The sequence below is a fragment of the Ailuropoda melanoleuca genome, chromosome 2 (assembly GCF_002007445.2).
Source record: "Ailuropoda melanoleuca isolate Jingjing chromosome 2, ASM200744v2, whole genome shotgun sequence".
In the NCBI taxonomy this organism is placed as follows: Eukaryota; Metazoa; Chordata; class Mammalia; order Carnivora; family Ursidae; genus Ailuropoda; species Ailuropoda melanoleuca.
The window spans coordinates 75,083,137-75,101,630 of NC_048219.1; the positions used below are offsets into that span (position 1 = coordinate 75,083,137).

Below are 18,494 nucleotides of genomic sequence, written 5' to 3' on the forward strand. Positions count from 1 at the left end.
CTCTGAGTAGCTCTAAAGAGATGAACCAACTACTGTATGTAGGTACAGTAAGTTTCTAGTTAATATAAGAAAAAAGCTTTTATTTTGTTCAAAAAATAAATTGAGTGCTTTGTACTGCATTGGACATAAAGTCACCTGACACTTCAAGCAAAGCCTGAGGATGACCTCTCAGGAATGTCATGAAAGGTACCTGTCTGAAAAAGCCCGGACCAGGTGAGGCGCTGAGGTGCCTGGGTACAAGGATGCCCCCTGCGTCTCTCTCTATTGTGCAGACACTAAGCTAAACTGTAAGTCACACTTCAGGGGTATGAGAGAGAGAATACGTGGTGCTAGTAGATGCTCAAAAATGTTGTGTGCATAAAGGAATGAATGAAAAGAAAACCTACCCAGTTCTGTACTCAATTTCTCACGCTATTAGGAGTGAGTTGCAGAATTAAGAGCTGCTGTCTTATGCAGACTCGGAATTCAGTGGGGGAAGCTGCTATCAGCGGCAGAGACAGGAAAAGAGAGCTCTCGGCATGGTTCCTCAAAGCCAGGAGCCTCATCCTAATTTTAGGAAGGAAAAAAGGAATTCTCAATGTAGATAAACTTCTGTGTGTTTCTTAGGAAAGAGAGACTAGGAAAGCTATAGCCTCAGATCGGGGCTGCCACGGGAGGGTACTATCGTCAGGGAACAGTATACACATTGATTGAGACTAGCTTTTACTTATAACAGAAGGTCTATGGGAAAGGACAGTATAAAAGATGAAAAATATTAAAACATAAGGGCTGCTTTTTGAGCTTTTAAATATTAAAAAAGATGGCTTTGAATGAGGTTATCTGTATCTGTAGAATTTCTATCTGCAAGCTCTATTTCTGAAGGGACCCTGAGTCCTGGCTCCTAATTTTTAAAGCTATCAGGTTCAGGATAAAAATGCCTTCTAGGAGCTAGTAAAGCTCTGGACGTAAGTAAATAAAGACAGGGAGCCCAGCACGACCTGATAACGAAGACGTGCGACTGCAGCTGATCGGTTGCCCAACAACAGTAAATTCTGTGGCCATCATAGACATGCTGAGGAGAAAGAATATAAAAATGTCAGCAATTTGTTACAACTACCTTAGCCTGCAGAAGAGTGTGTATACTGGGAGAATACAGCTGAAGCCCAGGAAATGGAAGTGGGAAACCGAAGTCCCAAGGAGAAGAGCTTTATAAATACATGAAAATGTGTCCGATGAGGCTCATGTAACATTTCTCACTGGGTAACAGTATTGGAAGTGGTGACAGGAGCAGCAGTACCGGTCAGAGCTGAGACATACAGCACTGCCCACGTGCCAGACGCTCTTCTCAGCACTTCCCAAACACCAACTCTTTGAAGGCTCATCGAGTGAGCATGACGCCTCGTGAGCCAGTGCTGCGCGATGAAGTGAACCAGGGAAACTCTAGGGGAACTGTCACTTCGCCACGTCATACGAGCAGCACTTGTGACGCATCTGTGTGACAAAGGAAACCTTTCCTGGCACTTCTTGTGGGGCTATTGGTTCACAGAACTGCTGGAGACATTAATTTAATGTACATAAGAGGGGTTTGAAAAACACACTGTTCTATGAATCATCAAATTATTAAATATCAGACAGAATCACTGGGTTCTTATGTGTCAAATATTTTACATGAAGTTTCAGACATACATCTTAGAAACTCTCATTGGCTTCAAAGTGCTTTCTCTTAGGAAGACAGTGCATTTTACTGCAGAAAAGTTACAATCCGTTTAAAACACTTCATTGTACTAAGGTAATGGTTTCCTTCTAACTCCCATCCATCGACTACCTGTCTACCCTAATAATGCAAGTCCTCTTACCATTCTAACTTACAATTTATAAACAGTTATAAACAAACAAAATAAAGATGGAAAAATCTAGAGAAAAATTTTAAACTGATACTATGAGCTTGTGATGGGTTGAATGGTATACCCCCTACTCTAAAAGATATGTCCACCAAGAACCTAGGAATATGATCTTACTTGGAAAATGGGTCTTTGCAGATGTAAGTTAAGGATCTCAAGATGAGAGACAAGGTCATCCTGTATCTGGGGGTGGGGTTCTAACTGAACTAATGTGGGTTCTGAATGCAATGACAAGTATCTTTATAAGATAAAGGAAAGGGATATGACACACAGAGGAGAAGGTAATGTGAAGACAAGGCAGAGATTGGAATCATGTCTCTATAAGCCTTGGGATGCCATAGACTGCCAACGGCCACCCAGAAACTATAAAAAAGGCGTGGAATAGATTCTCCTCAGAGCCTCTACCAGACACGGATCCTGCCAACACTTTGATTTATAACTTCTGGCTTCCAGAACTGTGAGAGAGTAAATTTCTGTTGTTCCAAGCCACCCAGTTTGTGGTCATTTTTATGGCAGCCCAAGAAAACTATTTCAATGCAATTAAAACAAACATTTACATTATTAGAATAAAATGGAGTCAAACCCAAATGCCAAGTGATCGAGGAAAAAATGACAAAAGACTGAGTATAAGATAAGGGGATGGGAAAATAAGGGTAGGTGAGAATGGGTTTGTTGAAATACAAGGGCAAGAAGGTTAAAATTAAATGAAGTGGATGTTTGAGATAATAAACGTTATCCACTATTACACTGTGATTAAACTAATAAATAGTGGTTAAGGCACTGTCAGGCTGTTTCAGGAATTATCAGAAATATGAAAGCTCTATTATGCTACATTGAGTTAAATTAACACAAATGATACAAATTCTCCAACTGGCCAACACGCTGGCTAAAATGAAGCTCAGGCACCTTGCCAGACGGTTAGTAGAATAATGGGGATGCATGTGTGGAAGGAGAGTGACCACACCGGGGTGAAGCCGCCCAGGCTCTGGCTCTGACTGTCCTGCAACGTCATTTGTGTGGTCCCAGTGACCAAATGAAACCTTTGTTGATTTTTGAAGAATTGCTATAGTATTTGTCACTGCACCAAAAGGAGCACACTGATCTATATTTTATTTTCAATGTGTCCCATTTTTCCACGCTTTTTCAAGTATCAACTACACGTGGCGCTTTGACACCTGTTATGTCTCCCGTGGGCCTCATGTTCTGACTTCATTTATTCAGCCTTTTCTGAATACGTTTCATGAAAGGCACCGTGCAAAGCGCAATGTGAGAATGAGAGGCAGACGAGTCAGGTCCCTAAGGCTTGAGGGAGCATCACGCCAGAAGAAATCACTAAACCTGTATAAAGACAATATTATATGTTCTACGTAAACTACGAAATGAAGGTGTTGATGACTCATAAAACTCTACCTTCATCCTGGACCACTCTTTTTGGTGCCAACTGCCTACTCAATTATTGAGGATGCACAGGTTACTAAAACTCTGTGCAAAACCGAATGTATTACCTTTCCTCTATACCTGTTAATATCTCTTCTGTTTCCCGGTCAGCCAATGGTTTCAGCATTTGCCAGTCATCCAAGGCAAGTACTTGTGTATCTTCCTTGTACTACTGCTACCTTGATTCCCTTATGCAATCAATTCGACTTCTAGAAGATATCCAAATCTGCCGTGGTCCTGCTCCACTTTGAAGTCTTCTTCAAACCAGCATCATTTCTCCCTTGCACATCTGCAATGACTTCCTAACTCGCCTCTGTTCTGTCCATGCCTCCCTCCAAGCCACTATCACGGAGTACACAGGGATCTTTCAAAACAACGTAAACCAGTTCATATCATTTTCTGCTTACAAAGCTTAATACATTCCCACTGTATATATTAGAAGGCGCTCACTATGCTCCAAACACGTTGACCTCCCAAGTCCTTCAACACACAAAGCTACTTCTTGAAGGGCCTTCACACAAGCTACCTGTCCACTGTGGAGTTTCCTCACTCTCCGCCACCTCACACCCTGCCAATCCATACAGACCCTTTCTGTTTCACCTAGATGTCACTTCTTGTAACTGTCCTTCCCTGACTCTACAGATTAAGTAGGCCCTCTGGTCAGACCCTTTCCGCTGTGCTCCTGCTTCACAAGACTTGTCAAAACCGGTGATTATTTGTGAAGTGGTTTTATGTTTGTCCCTGTCCACCAAACTGTCCACCTTATTTACTAGTTTAACGCCAGCATTTGGCACAGGGCCTGGCACATGGCAAGTGTTGTATAAATATTTGTTGAATAAAAGAATGAATAAATGAATAAGCAAATACAGTGAGGTCATCAGTAAGGAACAGATGGTTTCCAACAGGATCCACTCAGAGCTCCACCTACCCCCAAATCAGTGCGCCCAGATCCCCCTGCACCTGAAGAAGGGGGAGGAGACAGGATGCTTCCATTTTCTTTCAGTCCCGTTAGACTTATACAGCTAATGGGATTATCTCTCAATTTCAACATTTTACTTCTGAAACTACTCATTCTTAAAGTAGCAAGAATAATACAAAGAATTTCCATATCTTTTTCACCTCAAACTCCTTAAATGCTAGCACTTTATGTTTGCTTCATTAATCTCTGTACTTTCCTGAACCATTTTAGAATACACTGCAGACATAATGCCTTTAACCTCTAAATACTTCAGTGTTTATTTTCTAAAACTAAAGACAGCTTCTTCTCGTATATAATCACAGCATTATTATCAGCAAAAAATTAATACTATCACTTAATTTAGAAACTTCAAAATTTGTTCACTGTCTCATGTATGTCCTTACAGCATACATACATACATACATACATATATAAATAAATAAAATTTATTTTTCGGGCCCAGGATTCAATCCAGGACATGTTGCATATACTTATCATGTCTCTTCAGTCTCCGTTTTAATCTGAAACAAGTCCTCAGTCTTTGTCTTTCATGACATTGACGTTTTTGAAGTGCATAGGCCAATTATTTTGTAGAATGTCCTTCAATTTGGGTTTGTCTGATGTTTCCTCATGTTAGGTTCAAATTATGCCTCATGGGGGCAGGAATCCCACCACAGTGATGCTGTGCCCTTCTTAAAGCATCATATTATGAGGCACATGTGATCTCCTTGTTCTATTGTTAGTGATGTTAACTTTAATAACCTGATTATGGTTTCTATTTTTCCCTTTGTTATTATTAAGTTCTTGTGAGAAGATACTTTGAGAGTATGTGAATATATTAATAACCAATGTTTTTTTCTAATTAGCCAACTCTACTCTATGGCCCAACTACTTATCCATAAATAAGAACTTGCAAAAACGTTTAAAGTCTGCCTGTGGGTCATGAAATAGCTAACCATGCAACTTTTCCTAGTGTGATGGTCTATTAACATTCTACCTTACCTCCTTCCCTCACGCACACAAAGAAAGAAACCTAGGATGCTATTTTTTTAAGAACATAATAAAATATCTAATCTCATTCGTCATTCGTCAGATGAGAAAGCTGAATCCCAGCCAGGCTAAGTCACTTGCCTAAGGTCAGACAGCTACTCAGCAGCAGATGTGAAAATAATTAAGTGCTCATTGTAAAGCAAGAAAGGCAAAAGTCAGTTCAGTGCCCTTCAGATAGATAAGGCCTACAGACGCACCTGACACAGTCTAAGGCAGATTGGCTCTGACAGGTTTTGGAAAGTAATGGGATTTTTATACAGATCCCCAGAACAGGGCAGAACATCTTCCATGGAGTCACTGTGGTTTCTGGGGAAGCACAACAGCTCACTGCTCTGCCTGAGCTCTGTGTTTTCCTTTCTGTCTTGTTCTTCTCTCTTGGCAACACTCATAAGTCATTCCAAAGGCAGAAGTTAAGTCTCGCAGCTCTGGGAAAGAGCATTGCCTACAGTGGGACCCCAACCTAGAACTGTCATATGCTCCTTGCCCAATACTCTGGACTCTTGTTTAATTCTAACCAGTATCTTTTTGTGTTATTTTGCATTTGCATGAGGTGGTTCTGCCATCATCTTATGTTTTACAAATTTGAAAAACAGTTGGTAATTTGCCCAAGAATATTCTAACCGGGACTAACACAGAAGCAAGTAGCCCCTTCTACGGTGCCCCGGGACTTTCTTTCCCAAGGTGAAAAAACAACCAAAAAACCAATCAAGCAAACAAAAAACTAGCAGGTTTGAGGACCTGGACCTCCAATCTCAACCTCTGCCCAGAACCACGGTGGACGTAGGCCTTAGCTTGCCTGATCTGCTTCCTCCGAAAGTTTTAGAAGTAATAGAGATGTCAGTGCCCCATCCAATCCAGTATCCCGAGATAATATTTCTTGGTAAAATTATTTTTAGGTAATGTTTAGCAGCATACCCAAGCTATGAACAGAGGTAAGGGCTATAAAGGCATCCTGCACAACCCCGACGCAGCATTCCTCCTCACCAGTTCTGAGAAGCACAACGTGCAGAAAAATTGAAGCCGTGTTTTATTTGGGGTTAACTCTCAATCAGGATTTGGTATAAATTAAGGTATATTTAAAAAATCATAAAAGCAAAGATGTGAATGTCTAGGAGATAAAATTAAATTCAACTCAGAAATGCAGGAAAATGTCTGCTGTGTTAGGAGTTACTAGTGGTGGCGGTGGTAGTAGTAGAATCAGGTGTAGCTGATATTACTGAGGGTTCGCCATGTACCAGCACTGGGCCAAAGGCTTAAGGCTCCTCATTTAACCCTGAGAACCACCTTAGTGTTATTTTATACAACAGTATAAAGCAGATGAAACACTGGGATAGTATTATAAATTTGATCTAAGATTATAATCGTGCTGCATGGTAATACTGAATAATCTTGGAGTCCAGACCATCGTGCAATTATTGCCACCTAACAGACTAACTCACTCCCTCATTGCTTTCTGGTCACTTTGTAAGGGAGGTCTTCCACGATCATCCTATATGGAAGTGGCAAATTCCCATCCTACACTTGCTGCATGTCCCCATTAAAATTCAAGCTCCGTAAGGGCAGGAACTTGTCTTCTCAACTGCTATATCCCAGTACCTAGAAAAGTGCCCTGTGTTAGGTATCTAATGTGTAGCTGCTGAAGGAATGAATTAATGAATGACTGATAAATAAAACTAAACTCTGACAAAGATTAATTTTAAATGAGTGATTTGCTTTTACTTCTTGATTGTAAAAGCATTCTGTGGCATGCTCGCCAGAGTCTCTTACAAAATCTGGGCGGCGAGTATTTGACCTCATGACTCTATTTGTTGAAAAATTCCCTGTAGCTCACGTTGATGTCCTCAAAATCGTTCTGTTGGCTAGTCTCTTTTTGCTAAAAAACAAAATAAAACAAAACAAAACGCAAAAGGCCTGAAACTCCATTCCTAGTGGCTAAAAAAGTTTGAGCATTAAATACTTTGCTGAACATTAAAGACAAATTTTAGATTAGGCAACCGTGCTCATCGTTGGACAACATCCTCCAAACACCTACATGTGCCAAGCACAGAGAAAGTGCTGGGAGTAACCACGCGGTGCGATACGAGGGCTAATGACCTTCCACTAATATGGGACATCTGCTCTCCCTGATTGCCAACCTCTCCCACCTTGGCTTTCCAGAACTAAGTGAACTCAAACAAACAGGATTTTTAGTATAACTGACCTCCTTGGCAACTTTTATCATCTCCTGCTGTTACGAAGGCAAAGTAAAGGACAGTAGAAATTTATACTTTTCGCTGGGGAAAAGGTCATAACTTTGGTAGACTCTTAAGAAATTCATAGGAAAGAAAAAGATATTTGTAGGAAAATTGTTTTTCAAGGAAAAACTTCCATTTTTAAATGAGCAAAAATTATGGCCTATAGGAGAATCTAAGATAATTGGGTAACACTGGGCTAAAAAACAGAAGGATAATTTTTTTTTTTTTTTGAAGTATGTTCCATGCCGAGCATGGAGCGCAATGTGGGGCTGGAGCTCACAACCCTGAGATCAAGACATGAGCTGAGATCAAGAGTTGGACATTTAACTGACTGAGCCACCCAGGCGCCCCCAGAAAGATAACTTTCAATAGGTGTTTAAAGTTTCAAAATAAAGTGTGTTCTGACTACTTTCATTACACAAACTTGCTCATTTATGACTGATCCTTGTGAAGAGAACAGCTATTAAGTTATTCGAATAGAAAAAAATCTGTCAGTTGATGTGACCAATTACTTGTATATTTACTTATATACAAGTGTATGAAATTTTACTGATGTTGTTAGAGCCCTGAGCGTTACCTGTTTCCCTTTTAGTTTTTGCTTTTGGGGGAAAAAAAAAGTTAAAAGTTATATTACACGATGCAAATTCTTTTTTCAAATACCCCTAAATATTCCCATTTTGCTTAGGCTAAAATTCTAAGAGTAATAAAATTGTATTCGTTTCTCCTCCAAAAGCATTTTACTTTAAAAAAAAAAAAAGATATTAACATAAGGGAAGGAAATCACAAGTTATTCATAGCATTTTTCATCACAATGTTCTCTTTGCATGCTATATCTACCTCCGGGAAGATTATGTCACATCAAATAGTGATGAGAAAAAAGTTTTGACTTGAACTCACACTGAAACTATCCCATGCTTTTGGATGGTGTGCTAATATTTTGTGATTAGCTGCGGCACAGAGCTCATTGGGCATAAAGTGACTGAAGTATACTTGTAAATACTGGCATCAGAGGAAACATGCTTTAGCCATTTCAAAATCCTGAAACTAATCATTAAAAGAGGATCATAAGCAGATTTGGGATACCAGGTGAGATGGGCTAGCTGTGCACCAGGCTTAGATACCATTAACTCAAACAGCATTATGATCACGGACACACGAGTTAAAAAGAGTTGGGCTAATATACAAATCATTGGAAAATACAAAACTTACATATTCACGTACCCTTTACACTTCTGATGGATTTCTAAATGCAAACATGACTTTTGATGTGGCACAGAGAACTATGTCTAGACACGTTCATAAACCTGTTGGTCCATCTGATTTTGCTTAGCTCCACAAAAAAGTCCTGGCTAAACAGATCAGCATATTAATTGGCTATATTTCAAAATTTGGAATGAAGATGTTTATTGTTCTTGTGCCTCCAATCCTTAAGGGAGAGCCAATTGTATTCTGAATGGCAGTACTCACAGCTGTTGCCTGCTCTATTACCCCTCTGTCCAGCTGAATGTTCGGGCTCCTTGTATGGAAACTGTAGGGTTGTATCCAAGGTTCTGAAACCTTCTTTAAGAGAATGATGCTTGTAGTACTCCACAAGTTCCTTTAGAATAAAAGAATTAAAGATTATTTTTGATAAGGGTAGTTTTATTCTCAAACACATGGACTCTTGAACACATAGCTATATACAAGGGGAAGATGATTGATATTTAATGTTAAATTTTCCATAAGTTTATGGAAGGGTAAGTAAATGATAATCTATCCCTGCTTTCTGGATGTCAATGGCACCTAACTAGCAATCGCCCTTGTTGCTCAGGCAGGCCATTGATGATGTGAGTTGCCTCCTATTGTTATTCATGGGTACAGAGTGTCCTGTTCGTCTTCAGTCAGATGTGGTCAATGAAAAGAAACCATACTAAACTTTAATTGCAGAACAGTAATTATTGTTCTTATTTATGAAATACTTGCTTTTCTAAACACAAAGGGAACAGCTGTTTGCTGAATATATAGCAATTTCTCATTTCCTGCCTTTTCTTCCTAAATAGCAGAGAAACAAACTTGATTCTAAATGTTCTTTTCCATGGTAAACCAAAGTTGATAAACCACAAATGCCACCTGACATTATTTCTGGCTTACAGTGAAGTGTTAGTGCCCTTCCATAGCTCTGCATAGCAACTGCTACTTGGAGAGGTCAATAATGTAGTACTTTCCATTTTCCCTTATACCTAATTTGCCTTAAATATATCTAAGTCTAATAGAATAACCATCTACCATCTTCCACACCAAAATTTCAGGAAATTTCTCTTAAGATGTTAGTTTCATAGATTCTGCACAAATCTGAATCCATTTTAAGTAGAAAATAAATAATAATGAAAAAATGCATATTATTATTAGATGAGTACTGTAGGTACAATATTTCTTAGAAATACCTGAAATAAAAAGCAATATCACTTTTTAACCTAATTATTTTGTGCTTCTATTAATGTTTAAAAACAAATAGGGTAAAAGTAACTCAATTCTTCTAAAAACCACTGTTATCAACTCAGTACCTCCATTCAGTGGTTATGTTCAAAGTTCCCCAAAACAAATCAACTGAGCCAAAAATCACCAAAAAGAAGCAAACAAGAATCATCAATGATTTCTATTATTTATGATTTACATTATTTATGGCTAAACTCGGATGAGTTGTAGAATGCATTGTGTGGGGAGTTCCAGGGGTCACAAAGATTATGAAGATAAAGCTATTGCCCTCTAGGACTGCTCACTCTTGAAGGAAAGTTAGGGGTTATGGGTACTCAAAGGTGAGAAAGCACATTTCCTTTTATGAGCCCCACGGAGAGGATGAAGGAATGGTTCGTGATGGAGGTAGCTTGGCTTAAACTGAAGAACAGGCAAAATTTCAGTAGCCAGCAAGGTGGAAAGGATTGCTTTAAGTAGAGCAGTCAAACTAGGAACAGACAAAAAGGTGATTGGTTTGGCTGAAGCATTGGGTAAAGCAAACGGAGAATCTTCAACTCCCACATCTGTAAAATGGGGAGAATAAAGCAGTTCACGGATGTATAGAGTGCCTGGTGCATGTGAATAATCATAACTATCACCACGATCCCACGTGCCAGGACTTTTACAGGGCTTCGCACAATCTCCACACAACAAACAAGAGTCAGGCTTAGTTCCCCCATTGATACTCAAGTCTCAGAGAAGTTAACTGACTTGTGCAAGGGTGAACAGCTAATGTCTGTCTCCAAAGTCTGTGCTCTTAACTACATCATGCTATTAGCAAGTAATGCTTGGCAAATGGAAATACAAAAAAAAAAAAAAAAAAAAAAAAAAAGGAGGCAAAAAGGAAGGAGCATTTGCTAAGTGTCCACGATGTACCAAGAACTTTGTTTTCTTAGATCTAAGATGCTAAGGTTTTACATACTTTACATCTATAACTATCTCTATTATCTATCTATCTATCTATCTATCTATCTATCTATCTATCTATCTATCTATCATGTTTCTTCTATTCCTTCTTTTTGGAGCCCAGATTATCGTGGTCTTTGGTGAAGCAAAGGAATTTGGAATCTGACCAACTTAAGAAGAAAAGAAACAGAATCAAAATACCAGATAGTTTATATCCTCAAAATGGCTTCAATAATCAGAATATGGCATTTGTATTATGGTGATTTTTAACATGGTTTGCAATGTCTAGAATTAAGTTCTAGAGACTAATATTATTTAATGCTTTTAAACAATAAAAGGCAAAATTTTGTAAGGCCTCTGCAGGAACTGTACATACATATATAGTGTGTTGCTGATGCAAATGATACCAAAGTGTCGTTCTTTTAGTCTTATTATTTAAACTAAGTAAAATGTGCTCTTTAGCAAAAATATGAAAATAAACCTGAAAGTAACTACAAGCTAATAACTTTGAGCAGCAGTGTAATTTTGTTATAAATAGTACAAATCTTATGCAGTAGTATGGATTAATATGAATTAAAGTGTATGTGAAGTTGGCAAGAAACCACAGACTTATCATACTGAAAAGGACTTGGTGATCATTTCATACCTACCCATCTCCAAATTTTATGGAAGAAAAAATGACTCTTCCAAGGCCTAGGGTCATGCAGCTTGGTAAGCTGCAAATACTCTTTGATCACTTCACTAAGCATGGAAGATATTTTAGTTCCATTTTTACAGTCTTACGAGGGTAAATCTTCCTACATGTTTCTGACTGGGTGGAAATTAAATTGTGCCACCATGGGTCTTTTCCAATTTATGCCTTTATGCTTTCTGTATTTTAGTCTAATCCACCCCTGCTTCAGCAGTCATTGACCTTCAGGTACTACAAGTAAATAAGAAGACTCTAAACAAAAGAAATCGCTAAGCTTCCCTTATCTCACACTGACACAGCAGTGTCAACAATTCAAGTCTCTCTGAAAAATAATGAGTGAGTCAGTCATTCCAATTACCAAGGAAACAGGCAATGGAGATGATTTATAAACAGCATTTGGACATGGATTGCCTGGCATACATGAAAATTAGAACAAAATTAATGCCTTGTAATCTGGATATAGGAATTCATTTAGAATTTGAATTTAATGACTAAGAAAAAGATTTTGATTAGCCAAGCTATTGAAACCCAAGGGGAAAAGCTTAGGTCATAACCACCTAAGGTCAATCTTCTCTTTGAGAAACTGGCTAATTTAAAACAAGTTCTGGAGTTTGCTTCCATTTCACATCTTTGCCAAATTAAAATTTAATTCCAGGCCCTAATAAGCTTCGTAGGTAGAAGCATATAACTTTACGACCCATAATGGGAGATACAGAACTATTCTTAAGAAACAACTCAAACGCACAGACCATTATGTACTTATAATGGAAACTGTGTTATTTGACACCAACGTGATAAAATGTAACTAACTCCTTGAAGTTGTATGATCCTGATTTAGAGAATCCCCTACATTGCCAGAGTGAAGTCAAAGGTGCCTATTAATTCTCTCTCCCCTTCCAAAGGGCCTGCTTACTAAAATAGGAGCCTTTCCTTCTGATCAAGTTTCCATGCGGCATTTTTGAGTTTAGGTGTTAAGGACAGCATTACTCTGAGATTCTTGCTACAGATGGATTTACGAATTTGAAAGCTTCTTTAGAATAGTGGAGTCATTTTAGGTTCTGCAAAAACATAATGATTTCACAAGGTAAGGACGCAATATAAATTGGTTCAACAAATGAACAGAAACAAAGACGAGGGGCAGCTCCAGACTCTAGTTCCATGGTCTCTTCAGCAGTTTTTACAGTTATTTGCTTAATCAGACAAAACTATTTATCCAAGACACAGGTTTTCAGCTCCTTCTCTTTCTTTTTGTAATTATATTCCTCTTGCTAATATTTTTTAGTTTCATTGTAGTTATGCGATTAATTCTGAGCCCCTCCCTTTAACCCACCGTGCTATGTGTTTCCCTTACATAAGTTGCTTTCCTCCAGTTATGGAAGAAAAGCAACATGCCTGTGTCTCCAGTAGTGGCATTTATGATATTTTATAGATACCATATAAGGGGGAGCCTGTTTTAGCTCCGTGATGGTACTTTTAATTCCCTTTCCAAGAACATCATTGCAGAAACTTTCACTGCTCTCTGGTATACGTCACTTAAGAATGCTGGGGGTCTGCTGCTTATACTATAATCATAGCTTTGTCTGGAGGTAGGAACATGAACATCTATGTCCACTAATCCAGGTCATGAAGTATTTACCGGCTTTTCACTTCTTACCCTTAGCTGCTGATGAACTTTCTGGAGCTGAACCAAGGGACACAAAGCTGAATTGATTGGCCCTTTCCAGTGACTATTCCTTTCATCCACTTTGCTTGTCTCCTCAGATGGGAGTTCCTTTTGTTACTTTAAGAGTCGGTGAAGCTGGCAGTCATCTTTGGCCCTAGAGCGTTTTTTTTTTAAAGTCTCACATTAACTGTAATACCGTGGGCAGCCTCATTATCAACCACGGAAGTTCTGCAGGTGAAAGCTCAAGCCGCTATGTCTTGCAGCAATGCGGAGACCCCCTGTGCATGCTTTTATCAGGTCTCAGCTGGGGCTGTCATTCATTATTTGTGCATCCACTTGCCACCTCCCTCCTAGGTTTTCATTTTAGGAGAAATCTCCTCAGGTCCAGTTCTCTCTGTGCACAGCCTGCTTGTTCCAACAGAACGTAAGTCACTTCCAGCAGGGAGGATGCCTGGATCCTGGTTACTAATTTGGCAGGGCTCACATTTTCCAGGACATGATCTTGCTGCCCATCCTTAACTTTTGAATTGGGAATGTGATATTTCTGTTCAGAGAGGTTTTCTGCCTTTTCTTTCAACACAAGATGCTTCCATTTCTTTAAAACACTAATCCCTGTCTCGAAGCAGCTCTAGATTTTTAGATAAGGCTTTCAAGCTGGCCTATTTTGTAAGGCTCTCTTACGTTCAGTTTTAACTTTAATGTTTAACATCTGCAAAGTGCTTTGAGATGTTTTCCGGAGGATGCAATATGTATCATTTGATTGATGCCTCAATCAGTGAGTAGTCCTTCCCAATGTTACTCAAAGTACTTAGAAGTGCACTTACAAATGCATCTTGCACTTTGTGTCCAAATTCTTCATTATTTCAAGAAACTCTCAAACTTGAGAAACAGACTTAAGACAACTTTTAAACAAATATGAACTTTTTCTTTATTGTCAGCAACGCATATAAAATGCCATATAGACACTGTTTTTATACATCCATAATATGATGCAATATTAAATTAAGTGGTCATTTTTTAAATTGTAAGAATAAAATCATCTTGGTTCATTTGAAGCAACTTGGTAACAATGTACTATTTCAATTTAAATATAAAATTCCTATGAAATACACTGTTTGGTAAAAACGCTACCCTGTTAATATTTAACTGTCCAAAGTAATGAAGCAGAACCATAGCACAGATGATTTAAAATAGCAGAAAATACAAACAGCTTTTCTGTTTGGCATTATATTGTATTTTGCATGAAATGAACCTAGTGAGAGGTATTTTACCAATTACAATTTTTTTGTTTTTATTAAAAATACCTTCCTCTGACTGCATGAGGAGTTAGAGGCAGAGGAAGGAAGAGGAGAAAAGATTCATGTGAAAGATCTGCCCCGTCACTCAAACACAAGGCGAAACACAAATCACTGGAAGTTGACCGAATTCGTCTATTGTTTCAAGAATCATAAATAATGTGGACTCTGAAATGTTATCTAAAACTTGCAAACTGAACTTACAGTGAAAAATATGAGCAGGGCAATATAAACTTAATTGGAATTCTTAGAATTATCAGGATTCTGCTGCAAAATTACAGGGGTCTCTTATAAACAACTTTTCAGTGCACAAAATTCCTAAGAAACGATCGAATTAAACTGACCTTTGAAGTAAGAGCAAAATAAGGACCACAGATTGAAAAGAACTAATCAATACTTACCATTAAACTTTTAAATTTTCTATTTTCTGCAATGTGAAAAAAGCCATCTCTTGTTAAAATCTTGATGTGCTTTGCTTCATTATTGTACCTGTGGGCAATGAATAACGTATGAATATAAATGTGTTTTTAATCAGTAGAAATCAATAATTACCAGAGGGCATGCCCCAATAAAATTATAGGAATTAATTCTGAAGACAAAATATATACTTATGCCAATACACTGGTGACAGCTAATTAACAAAATATATTTACTAGATTGGTTGAAGATACAACCAATATTTGAAATGAGAAGTGGGGGGGCTTAAATTTGACCAATCATTTTGCCCAATTTATTAAGTTCAGTTTGAGAATATAAAAAACAAAATCAAATAAAACGAAATCTAGTAATATATATTTTTAGAATTAACGAGAAACACACACACATCAAATCACCAAAATACAATGTTATGAAAGAAATCTAATATGCCAATTAGCAGCCTATAACACTTAATACTGTTTTTCTAACAGAGATTTTCAAGTATTAATGAACTGTCTGGATAGACGCATTATTTCTGCTGCAATTAGAACCTCGGTTTTTAACTTCAGTGTTATACATGTCAGATGGTCTATGCAATTATGAAAACAGGAAATCTATTTCTGTAAAAGTACTTGTCCTACTTACTTAATGCTAATTGCATATTCTCCTGACTCTTTGGTCCTGTGCCTCACAAGGTAAGTACTATTTACCCTATTAATAAGTTCAGTCTCTGCCTGCAATCTTTCCATTGGTCCAGCATACCTGAAAGAAACAATGACACAGAGAATTTGGGTAATAAACCTGGAACAGAACTGAAGCTAAAAATAAGTCTCTGTCAAGATTTTAATTCAGTGGCAGATCTGAGCTGTTTTTATGTCGATACTAATTACATTACTTCAAAAAATAAGACAGAAAAAAGTCCTTTGATAAGTGAAAAACAAATGCCCTATAAAGCTGGCGATGGTGATGTGAAGAGTGCTTGACACACAGTAAGCACCCAGTAAATATCTATCAAACAAATAAATGGGACAAAGAGAGGAGTGAGTAGGTACTGGGTTAGAGAAAGACATAAAGGGAGTTTAAGAACAAGAAGGAGAAAAACTCGGAAGGGAGGGACTATCATGGATAGGACACACACACATACACACACGTGTACACACACACACACACACACACACCCCCTCTAAAATTTCACCTTTTCTCTCCATACTGTGAAATGAAACCTACTTTGAGCATCTTTTTAAGAAAATTCCAGTAACAATTGAAACTATTTTTTTTTTAAGATTTTATTTATTTATTTGACAGAGATAGAGACAGCTAGCAAGAGAGGGAACACAAGCAGGGGGATTGGGAGAAGAAGAAGCAGGCTCATAGCAGAGGAGCCTGATGTGGGGCTCGATCCCATAACGCCGGGATCACGCCCTGAGCCGAAGGCAGACCCTTAACCGCTGTGCCACCCAGGCGCCCCAATTGAAACTATTTTTAAATAATTATTTTGGGGTATACAAGATGAATTCTTACGATCCACAATTTTGGTAACCAATTTTCTTAAGAACTTAGTAGTGGCTAAAAGTTAATTTTAAAAGGTAGATATTTCCAATAATAGAATTCTTCCTAAATTATCTTCACCTTAAACATACCCAAATTCTGTAACAATAACAGTAATAATAAAAGGCCCAAATCCAATGTTAAAATATTCTTTTAGTAACCCTTTCACATCAAATACACATTTTACATTTATTGGCAAACTATAGCAGAGATTTTGGGTGATAAAAGTTAAAGGGAAAAATTTTATGTTTACGTTGGCTCTTTTTCAAAACTTCATGAATTAGTATTCCAAAAAATTATTTGGTTCACACATAGACTAAGGTCATTCAATTTAATACCCACCTTTAATTTATACTAAATGCTTATTTAAAATACAAAAGTTTGTTGAAGGACGTTATGTGAGATCTCCACCAAGTACAGAAGTAGAGTTAAGGGCATTTTATGAAGATGGTACCTTGGGACAAAAGCACCTATGATAACCCATGAACTATTAGTACCCAGTATGTTCTGATCACTCTTCATCTCATCTCTCACTAGTCTCTGGCCTTCTTTCAGGTTCAGGAATTCACCAGCCTCTTTTTGATCTTAAGAGTCTTCTCACAGACTGTATTATTGCCTGGAAAACACTCACCCAATCCACACACATTCCTTCTCATCACTAAAGCTTAGAGTGACCTTCTCTGGCCATCCCATCTGAAGAATGTTGTCCTGCATCTCACACTTCACTCCATCATTCTTACTACAGTATCCTAATCTCTTCCATGGTACTTATCACAATTAGTATATGGCATATGCATTTTTATCAAAGTAACACATAGTTTCTAAAAGTCAACTCGTGCTATAATAATAATGAACAAGCAGCATTACCCCATCTGATCAGCTTTCTATCCCAAGTCCCATTTCAAGCATTTTATCTATTTTTTATCTATGCTTGCATATTTCTAGATAACCTAATCAAACTAGAATTTCTTAATTTGCCAATTTTAGGTATCGGGAAGGCAAATCATTTCCTCTCCATTCCTGCTCATTCCTTCATGGTGCTTCTCCTCACTCTTCTTTCTGTAACCTCTACAAAGCCAAGCCATCATCTGGCCCAGTTCTGTCGTGTTTCAAAGTCAAAGAACATCTGATATCCAAAAAATAATTCAAGTTTTTGTTTGCTCAAGCTTGTCTTACAAATTATCTCCAAATTCTATGAGAGAATGATAAACCCCTCAATAATACATTTTTCTCAACGCCATACACTGAACATGTCCATTTTTTTCTATGGAGACGTTCATTTCTTCTGAGCCCTCCACCCTCTTGGTCTAGTCAATACTACTTGCTCTCTAAGCCTGCTGAATTATTATAGTCCTGGGACATCCCTTTGCTCTCATTTCCTGGATTCTGTATCTCCCTCTTTATTGGTTTATTAGCTCATCCTTCAGCTTCCTATAAATGGATACATGGCTGAAATACTCAGAAAGTCACACATCCAGAAAATATTTTTATTTTGCTTGAGACTTAATTCAGAATTTGCCTGGGTATAGAATTCTAGGTGAGAAATCACTTTGCTTCTCAAATTTTGAGGCATTGTCCTATTGTCTTCTCACTTGCAATTGAGTGCCATTCTAATTTTTTTTTTATGTGATCTGATTTCTTTTCCCCCCTGGAAGCTTTAAGACTCTGTTTTCTCTATATTGCAAAATTTCATGATAATGTGCCTTCCAGTTATATGCCATACGTTTAAGTTCGATATTGTCCTGGGCTCTCAGTAGCATCTTTGATTTGCAGCCATATATCGTTCGGTTCTAGGAAATTTTTGTCTTATTTCTTTGATAATTGCTACTCTCAGTTTTCTCTTTCTGGAGTTCCCACTAAACAAATGCTATACCTCCTGGATCAACTGTCTAATTTCCCTATCTTTTCTCCCATATTATCAA

General features: G+C 37.9%; 1 protein-coding gene across 1 annotated transcript in view; it reads right to left on the reverse strand.

Moving 5' to 3' along the window:
• VAV3 (vav guanine nucleotide exchange factor 3) overlaps nt 1-18,494 on the reverse strand; it is a 349,804-nt gene that overhangs the window by 14,124 nt on the left and 317,186 nt on the right. Inside the window, exons 24-26 of the mRNA XM_002928305.4 lie at nt 15,670-15,786; nt 15,009-15,096; nt 9,027-9,156 (exon numbers count right to left, since the gene is read on the reverse strand). Of these exons, the coding sequence (XP_002928351.2) occupies nt 9,027-9,156; nt 15,009-15,096; nt 15,670-15,786 (335 nt within the window). The remainder of the gene's footprint in view (nt 1-9,026; nt 9,157-15,008; nt 15,097-15,669; nt 15,787-18,494) is intronic.